The sequence below is a fragment of the Sphaeroforma arctica genome (genome assembly GCF_001186125.1).
Source record: "Sphaeroforma arctica JP610 unplaced genomic scaffold supercont1.255, whole genome shotgun sequence".
NCBI lineage: Eukaryota > Ichthyosporea > Ichthyophonida > Sphaeroforma > Sphaeroforma arctica.
This window is the reverse complement of record NW_014040303.1, coordinates 13,100-23,627: the sequence shown is the minus strand read 5'-3', so window position 1 is coordinate 23,627 and position 10,528 is coordinate 13,100. Positions and strand designations below refer to the sequence as shown.

At 42.3% G+C, this 10,528-nt stretch overlaps 1 protein-coding gene across 1 annotated transcript; it reads right to left on the bottom strand.

The window, feature by feature from the left end:
• Positions 1-7,826: 7,826 nt before the first annotated feature.
• Positions 7,827-8,099, bottom strand: SARC_04497 (hypothetical protein; the record flags this gene model as incomplete). Its single annotated transcript, XM_014301667.1, has 1 exon — positions 7,827-8,099. The coding sequence occupies one exon, from the start codon at positions 8,097-8,099 to the stop codon at positions 7,827-7,829; it is 273 nt and encodes a 90-aa protein (XP_014157142.1).
• Between the last annotated feature and the right edge of the window lie 2,429 nt (positions 8,100-10,528).

Genomic DNA, 10,528 nt, shown 5'->3' with positions numbered 1-10,528 from the left:
GTGCCCCAACTGATGTTGCCTGCTTGCTGCCTGGCGCATGTCTTGGTCTTTCTGTTCATATCGCGGTTGTTCATCTCTTGGTTAAGACGATCCCTACTAATCCTGATGAGAACACTCAGAAGGATCTAACTCCAATTACTGAGAAAGGAGACAACCCGCTTAAGGGAGAGGAAGAGAAGGAAAGCTCAGAGAGCCGACCCGAATCGGAATCAAACCAGCCATCGCACATAAGTATGTTGATCTATGAGAACACTGAACTTAAGAATCAGTTAGCCGCTCTTAAGAAGTGAATAACCATTGAACAGGTAGAGAATATGTATGAGTCAAGTGAGAAAGCAAAACGCTTACGCGAACATATTTCTCCCGGTACTACTCAAGCTCTTGAAAATTGGACCGCCCGTCAACTGGAAAAGCCAGTCACGGACGAGCCCGAACTACCAGGTTTTCCGATAGCCTTCGAGGTTTTAAACCCCGAAGAGCAGACACTAATCACGCCAGGAGTATCCCCTGGACATGAGTCTCCTATTCTCGAAGATATTATAAACCCCGAGACAAGAAAGAAGACTCAGCAGGAGCTTCCCTATTTGGAAAAGACCCCACGCCATGTACCAAAGTCTACGGGATATATTCTCCCAATGCATCAAGACCCACAGGTGATTATACCACCTGAGCTTCACATTAACGAGAAGCGTAAGTAGTCTATTATGGACTTTGGGGGACATTCTCGAGGCACTAAAGCTACCCGTGGGCGCGCCAACGACATCGAGTTTAATCGAGTCGATCGGCACACTATTCATCAGCCTGCCGAAGATTTCCAATCTGAAGAGGTAACCGCGCTAAATCAGGCCGTAGATGATTATACTCTACAGATGGAGATAGCGCATGACTTACACAACGCTAGCGACGTCACCTACTACGCTAATCTAATCACTATTAAGCAAAAGCGGATAGACCAACTACTGCAGGCTCAACGTGGGCAAGACCACAGCGATAACCAGAAGTACAAGGGGCTGATCAGTCGACTTAAGTCGAACTGGGACGCCAACAGCAATAAGGACGAGTTCATAAATAACCATGATCTCGATACCCTGACACGCACCTTAAATGCGTTCACGGTAATGTTGGAGACGAATGATATCGCTCCACAACAGTGGATAGCTGCGTTAATGTAGTCATTTGACCCTGATGGTACAAGTTATTTAACCCTACAGAGACATCTCCACGAACTAGACCAGTGTCGAAACTGGCCAGCAGTGTGTTGGTCAGTATCATCCTTGTTAAGTTTTAACCAAACACTACCATACAGAGCTACATATTGAAGCTCGATGCTGATTTGCAACGTCCCGATATTAAGAAGGACAAGATACAGCGATGGTACGAGTTCCTGGCCATGCATGTGTTCTGTAAGAACAGAAGCAATAATGACCGAGAAAGTTGGTATACTGAACTTAAACGTAAGTACGCAAACAACCTCGAGATTTAGGTCATGAAACAAAGTTTTATCTGACCCGCCTTGAATGGGACAAGTTCTATCAAACTGTGTCCACTTTATATTCTTCCAGTCGAGTAATCTCGCAGGCGAAGGCGGTTGTTAAGAAACCGCGGGAGCAGACTGATCAAGGGTACGTATCCAGGCAGACCTCAAACGATATACCCCAACATACACGTCCACGTAAATCTATTCAATTTACACGCCCCGTTAAGAAGGTGCGTGCGGAGCACAAGGAACCTGCATACAAACAAGTTAAGAAATGTGCTGATGAGAAATGTAGTTTGACATGTACCAGTTAACCCCTAACGGTTGCTGGAACGGAAAGCATGCCCATTCTTGTAAACACTATCTTACAAAATGCGATAAATGTGAGAAGACCAATGGCTTCCACACTAAATCGTGTAACGTCAGACCCGATAGTAAGTTGGACTGACGGTACTGCCGGGTACAATCGCTACACAGACAGTACAACGACTCTTTAGATGAGCGTGTAATAATCCCTGTATATTGCAATCGAAATAAAATCCTTGCGTTGATTGATCCCGGTTCTGAAATTTCATGTATATCCGATCGCTTTGCATTAATGAACGATATCGAAAGGAGAACACATACAACTCGCCTCATTTTAGCTGATGAGAAAACCTCCAAGTGTGAAACTATGGCCACATATGTTAAAATCTCCCTGGCCGATGATATAAATATCACTACTCAAGCTGTGATAGTTAAGATGTCACAGAAGTACGACTTAATAGTCGGAATGAGTGATTTACTCACTCTAGGTATAACCGTAGCTGGTCTACCAACTAACATAGATCCATTAAAGGATCAATCAGACGATAACTGTCTGAATCCATATAAGCACCCGTCAGACACAGTCAAGGCAGTAATACCTGACTTTGCGGACAAAATCATGGACCTGATTCTAGTAAATAAGAAGATAAAGATCACAGATTGGGCAAAATTCCGTTTTAACGACGGATATGTCAGCCTTGACTTAACCAAGGTGGACTTTACACAGTTGAAGTGCCCCTCAAGGAACTATGTAGCCTGGAGACACGAGGCTGTGGTAAAAGAACAAGTTGAGAAATGGTTAGCAGATGGAGTGATAGAAATTAACTATCAACAGACGCCAGTTAACTTGGCATTGCTAGCTGTAGACCAACATAACTCTGACGTATCGTTTAAGAAAGTCAGAGTATGTTTAGATATGAGTCCGATAAATAAATTATTGCCGACTCATAGTATGGAAGGTGCTACAGTATTTACAACTATAGACCTTACACAAGGATACCATCAAATACAGATATATGAACCACATCGTAAAAACTTTAGTTTTACGTGGAAAGATAATCAATACAGGTTTAGATGGGCACCTTTCGGATCGCACTCTTTACCAGCATTCTTCCAAAAAGTAATAGAGGAAATGTTTGCAGACATGCCTAACGTACAAGTCTACATAGATGACATAGTCATCTTTTCTAAGACTAAGGGCGAACATGCCGCATTAATCAGACGAGTCCTTCAGAGACTCAACGAACAAAACTTCAAGATTAACGAGAAGAAATATCACTTCGTCATGAGCGAAATACAGCTCTTAGGCTACCATATATCTGGGGAAGGTATTAAAATCGTCCCCGGTAAGGTGGAACACCTGTTAGATTGGCGAACACCAACTACAGGAAGAGATATGAACAGCATGTGTGGGTTTGGAAACTTCTTTTCAGATGGAGTACCACACTTGGCTGATTACCTTATACCTTTTGGACACTTAAGATGTCATAAAGGCAAACTAGGAGACTTGTGGACTAAAGAGTGTGATGACGCATTTAAAGCGCTCAAGCACGCAGTCCAACAATCCCCTGTTGTACAAGGACCAGTCAATGGCGTGCCGTTTGAAATAGCAGCGGACGCCTCCGACTTAGCCCTAGGAGGAGTATTATATCAGGTTATAGATAACAAACCTAGATATATAAAATTCTTTAGTCGAGCGATGAATGCTTCACAGTTGAATTATCCGACTGTTAAACAAGAGCTATTAGCCATAGTGGCAGCTCTAACACACTTCCGAGATTACTTATACGGAACAGCATTTACGCTGATGTGTGATCAGAAATCTCTTCAATATATGAAAGAGATGAAACCCGACTCATAATTACTGGGTCGCTGGCATGATACAATATCAAAGTATAACATCTGCCAGGAATACATAGCCATTTACCGGATATGTTATCACGCTTCGTACCGGACTTTAATAAATCTGTACGTGAGTTACTAGCCACTGATTGGAAATGTAACCCCAGGTGGTTTGAACTGGCTCAAAAGATATTTGGGCCACATACCATAGATATGTTTGCTGTACATCATAATGCACAACTATCGAATTACAGGACTTTAAATCATCCTTTGGGAGACGCCTTTCAAATAGACCTCTCCAAACATACTGCATGGGCTAATCCACCATGGCAGTTAATTGCCCAGTCATTAAATTATGTTCATACATCACGTTGTGTTGCCCATTACGGAGTAAAGATCCATGGCTCAATAAATTATTAAGCATGATACAATGCGAGCCAATATATTTAGATAGGGAAGTAGATACTTTCCTATATCAGGGTACCCGAGCCGTCCAGAAGACGACCTGGAGACATACTATAAGATGTCGTATAGGTCCCATTGGAACAACCAAATGGACCCTTTCTGAGACCTTCCTTAACAAGGTCAAAGAATCAGAGATTCCACTCTCTACTAAATTGAACGTTAAGCAGTTCAAAGGCAACACAGCACTTGAAGTTTGTGCACAAGAAATACAATCTACTAATGACACCACAGTTAAGAAGCGTCAGTTTCTAGCTAGGACTCTGTTTAATAACAAAAAGTCCAAGCCTGAAGTCTTTCAAACCCTATTTTTAAAGGGATTAATGAAAGACAATCCTGAAGCATATAAACATATAATGCGACTATTAAATAAGTCAGGTGTATCAAACGCACACGAGCGCACTTATGAGACTTATGCAAAAGAAGGACAGGAGTCTGGAAACACTACAGACTTGGAGACCACGCAAGTGGAATCTCAACACCCTACCTTTATTCTAGAGGAGCAGAATAATAAAAACATTCTTGCTCGGCTGACGCAATACCATAAGCTGAAGCACCAGAACGTAGTAGACGCACTTAAAGATGCTAAGCGAAATGAGATCGCGCACCCTAAGCTGGCAACTTTAGTTGACAGAGTATATCAGTCATGTACAGACTGTGATCTCAATCAGATCAAGCGCTATGGGTTCGCACCACTTAAGAGTGTGGCCGAAGATGTTCCATGGCGCAGGGTCATCATTGATCTGGTTGACCTGCCTACGTCCGAGCACACAGGCGACCGTTACGTATGCCACTTCTTTGATGTGGCATCACGGTTTAACTTGCTCTATTCATTAAAGGATAAGAATACGCAGACCATGGCAGAATTATGTTGCCAAGTCTTTGCTGACCACGGGTGGCCAGGTATTGTGTGCTTTGATAACGGTACTAGAGTTCTGCGATGACAAAATGGAATCGCTAGTACTTGTATCAGGCATATGCCATAAGAGAGGTGTGGCATATAAACCGCAAACGTAAGGCGCGAATGAAATGCGCCATAGAAGACTTAACCACGGATGATGCAGATGATTGGCCGTACCACCTTAAGTGGGTACAAACACAGATGAACGAGTGTGCCGATCCGGTTAAAGGAACTACACCCGCTCACTATTTTCGTGGCAGATATAGTGAGTTACAAATACCCTTTAACAAGAACGAACATAATCACCATGAGTTACCATGGTTAGAGAAGGTACAACGTATTTATAACGTTGTATATCCTTGCTTGCGAGAAATACGCAATATAGACTTATTAAAAAAGCAAAAGCGTTGGAACACTACCAAGAAGATAGCAGAGTATCAGGTCGGTGACAGAGTTAACATCCGTCAACGTAATTCCGATGCTACTGTATTAACATCTAAATGGATAGGTACATATATAATCTCTGTAGCAGACACTAAAAGTGGAACGTACGAGGTAAATAACTCCGATGGTTCTAGTGCGCTTAATATAGGCACAAGTCGTATTCCGACTACAGAGATTATACTCGCAAGAAGACATGACTCTAATGCCCCTCTTGATCGTTCTGAATTTAAAGACATTATATGGAGAACGGATAAGGGAGGTTATACATACTATCGTACACGCTTTATAGACGGTACAATCGCTGAGTTGACCCCAGATGCTTTCGATAATCAAGACTATTTAAAAGCCTTTAATTGAAAATGGCGTAAACGCCTGCATAAGCCACAAACTGAAAAAGATAGCATGTTTCCATCGTCTGATGGCACGGAAGTTGAAACTTACCCGCCTACAGCATTGATTCCGAGCTTTAATGCTCATTCCTTCATATGTGCTTAAGACATTGAAGCGTAAGAAACGTCCAGTCGACCACCACGGACCTACTGGACCTAAGCCCAAAACTCACAGGGTAACCGAGAACGCTTAACTTCTCCGCCTGAGAAATATTAACTATATGTTATGCTACTTAATGTTTTCGACCCGTTTTTCCTTTCTCGCTTTTTGACTTATAATCAGCTCGAGTGAGCAACTTGCTTCTCCTGGGTCTCAAAGCTGGGTGGGGGCTGTGTAATAGCCGGGCCTCCACATTAGACTCTATGTTATAAACGTACTCTTAACCCTAAACCCTAAAACCCTAAACTATAAACGTACTCTTAATAGTACAAGGAACTTAAGTTTCCTAAATGGGGTTAAAAGGTTTTATTAATTAATACTTTTCCATTTTACATATCAGATATTTGGACAAGGCCATTAAAAGGCCCCAGTAAAATACCAAACATAAGATTTGGTCTAGTTCTATTAATAGAACTATATTTACTTTCCAAATCTATTTATATCTGAATACTTCGGTAGCGAGATGGCTCAACCGAATATAGGTTTCTAGGGACTATTAACGTTACCTAGTTTAACCTCCGTTCAGCTAACCATATGTGCCAGTCTGATGAAGGCTAAGTCGGTAATTCTTGATAAGTGGCAAGTTATTGGTTAATGCAAAAACTATGGACATCAAGAGTTTTTTTCTTTTTTTTCTTTTCTTTTTTCTAAAGATAGGTTTTTATGAGTCTCTCGGATTCGCCCCAACGAAACATACCATAGTTTCTAATAGAGCGACAACGTAACACTAAATAAAATCCCTTCGGCGAAAACAGTACTGAGAGGATTATATATAGGCAATGTCTCAGCTTCACAATCCCTCAGAGTATTGCTGTTTTCACGAGGCATACCTAACTTTACTAAAGACTCATTTCGTTTATTTTTTCGAATTTCACTATACTTAGATTTAACCTAAGCGTTTAATTACTCTAAGACGTTAATATCGCCTTGATAGACCGAATCTTACATGAGTAAGAGTCAACAGGGTGCTCGCCTGTACTCTCAGCATCTAAATAAACATACGTTCTATTCTGTCGACTGTGATGGTGCCAAGCAACACGCTAGTGAGGCTGCGGCTGCTCACCGACTTCAAAGTGCCTACGTAAAGCTCAGTGCTCCGTGTCCTCAGGGTTGCTCGCCACTAAGTTAGAGTCAACAGGGTGCTCGCCTTCACTCTAAGCATATAGATATACTTGCCACACACAACCAGCACTCGTATAACTAGACCGCACGATCCACTCCTGAGTAGATTCTCTGAACCTTCTACACTGGGATCGCCACTCATGGACGGGTTTTTCTGAACCTTCCGCGCTGGGCAATTGTGCCGGTCTTGTAATGTTTGATCGATTTCAATTCGGTTGTATTATGTGTGACGCACAGCGCCGTATACTTGTGTGTATTTTAATATTATTTGCATTACCACGTAGTGTTTTGCTACGATAAGCCATGCCTTTGTATGATTGATGTTCTGTATATGTCTACCAGCAGTGTGTCAGCTAGTGTGTATGTTTTATGTATGTTGTGTCTCGGCTATCATAACTTAATTAAAATAAACGTATTCTATCTAATAATATAATAATAATTGTATGTGTTGCTATGTTTGATTCAAAATTTGGCGAGATTGTGTGCGTATGTAAATATCCTATATCTCGATGATATACCGTCTATGCAACTGTTCTTGACACGCGCATACCTGTAATTAACTTTCTGTGCTGTCGCTTTGCGTAACGTCGCCGCCTTGGTCCTCCATACCACTGTCCAAGGCAGCTCTTACCTTAAATTATCTGGCCTTGCAATCGACTGTATCCCGTGCATTCGTGAAGACGTAATCAACTGGTAGTTCGCTTGTGTCACCAACAATAGCATCTATTTCTGTGTTTGATTGTCGCCCCGCCTATCTTCGGCGACGCGGAACACCATCTCGCCGTTGTAATCCGCCTCCAGTCTCGACAAATCCTCTAGCGGTAACTCCTCAGCATAGTATTCCAGTATCAATCCTTCTTCCGGCCACAGCAGTTTCTCCCGCGGCAGCACAAAAATCCCATTAGCAAAGAAACTATCCACAGCAGTCTCTCCCGCGGCAGCACCAAATCCCAATAACAAAGAACCGACCCACAGCAGTTTCTCCCGCGGCAGCATCAAAGTCCCTTGGAAAAACAGCGATTCCTCATCAAGCCATAGCACGTCCTCTCACGGTAACGCCACCGCTCGACAGTCAATTGTCGACCCATCGTCAAGCCACATCGCGTTGTCGTCCAACTTTAGACGTATCACCTTATAAAAAACGTCCTGGTCACCTTCACACTGCTTCATAATTGTTTGCGTTATACTCGTCAGCGCACAGCAAAGTTTTCGATTGTAACTGATTGATGTCCCCAGCACCATGTTATGCATTGTAATACCCACAACCCCATAGTGTCTTCTCAGCATAGAAACACTAACCGTGGCTCCTGGATAACGTATCGTCTATGTCACCTCTCTGACACCTAAAATGAATTTGTACTCGTGGAATTGGCGTCAGCACCGTGTAAAGAGCTCCGTGTGCGTAAAACTCTCGGAGTAAAAAAATACTTGCTGATGAACCCTTGTGTCCATAGTAGAATTAATAGCTACACAAAAACGTTTCCCCGTCATGTGTGTCATACCTCGTCTATTCTAAGTAACTTATTTCCGCACATATATTTGAAACTACGTCACCCAGTGTGGTATGTACATCTTGTCTTACCCACTTTCCCCCTGGTCGTAGTATACCACAGTTGATCGACAGTCGCCTCTCTACCCAGCCATGCACCAGTACTCACAAATCACCCCTTTGCGAGTGGTTGACATTTTCTGCAGAATTTTGCACCAAACACGGACATATCCTTGGAAACATTCGCACTATGTTTGTGTGCCATATTTTGTATATAAAAATATATGTAGAGTATATATCTTTCATCCACGCGAAAGAGCCACGCCATTGGCAGCATGAATGACTAGCCGCATGTGTTGTAGGTGCTGTGTTCGCAAACGAATCATACGCATGTGTCTATGACACCAGTCAAGCAATTTGCCAAGCAGTCACATACGTATGCGCCACACCTCATATATATATATATATATATATATATATATATGACCATGCTACCAGCAGTGCCGCCTGCGGCATAAGTACTCACTGGCTTGCAGATGATCGCACATCGTATATGCTAGCACATTTTGTAAGCAATACTGAGAGTAGCCTTACTCCTCTATCGAATGATTGGAAGGCTTGTAACTGACGGACCTTATTTCAAAGTGTATTGACTGAAGTCATCCTACACATAGGTAATGTCGTCATCACCAGACCTTATACGCCACCGCCAGTCTCTACCTCGCCGCCAGACGAGGTGCCGTCGCGTCATGTCACCTAAATATGAAAAAAAATGTGATATTTTCCAAATTTGTTCTACGAACTTTCTGTTAGTGTCCGCCAATGCGTTGAATATTCCTACAGCTGTGATACCGACGGTTATTGACGTACTTGTGAAATTTACATCCAAGCTCACCCCCCAACCTTAGTATTCCATCTTCGACAGGTTGAATATGTGACCTTTTCAATTTGAACCTGTTGTACGAACGACATATATCGTCTTAAAATTACAAGTTAGCTCTGTGCCATTTCTACCCAGTACTAGCTTGTAGTGTTTTCCTTTAGCCACCAGCATATATTTAAACTGCATTAATCACGTCCATGAGCTCGTGCACAGTGATGGCTGGCTCAGCCCTAGACGGATAAAGAATATGAAGTAATCCCATGCGTATAGCTGGTAAGTTCAGAACTTGTAGAATTCGGTCGGCTCCTGTACAATTTTTTCGTGAGTCACTCTCGATCGTATGGTCCGTATCCTATCAGATGTAATATTGCCCTAGGACAAGCCAACCCATATACGAAACCCCCCCCCCCCCCAAAAAAAAAATAATATTTATTTGATTTCGTAGCCGAAGCAACAAAATGACCTCTTTAGAGTTTTTCACAAGTGTCATCAGCCCTAAGCTGTCGTTCCGCTTGATAACCCCTTTCATATGTTGTATGGTCTTATCCAACGCGGAATTCGATTGTTGAATCTCAGATAATAGAGTGGTCTAGCGTAGTATAGACCTCTGCTTTGGTATTTCACCCGGTATTAAGTCAGAGGAAAATAATGTCGCCACCTCATCAGTATGAAATGGCGGCTGCAGATGAATTCTCACCAGTTGTTTCAACAATCGAATACAGGCTTTCTTGCACACGCAGTAACTTTATTCATCGTGTAACAAAAAATTACATAGCTAATCAATCTTAGTTTAACCTGTGAGGAACGTAATGTAATAAACGGTAACTTAAAAATGTGGTCAAAACCAAGTAACACTTAATAAAGAGTGTTAAGTCTGAAATAAGTGAACTCTGTCAGAAGTGCCATTGGGAATGGCGCGCCTGCTATATTTATTAATCACGACTCTATGTGGAACGAGACTTTCTCTATCATCGGGTCATGTGAAAATACCCGTCTCTATGGTTTCGGATGAGTCGTCACTTCTATCTCATTAAATTCTCTATTCCACTAGTG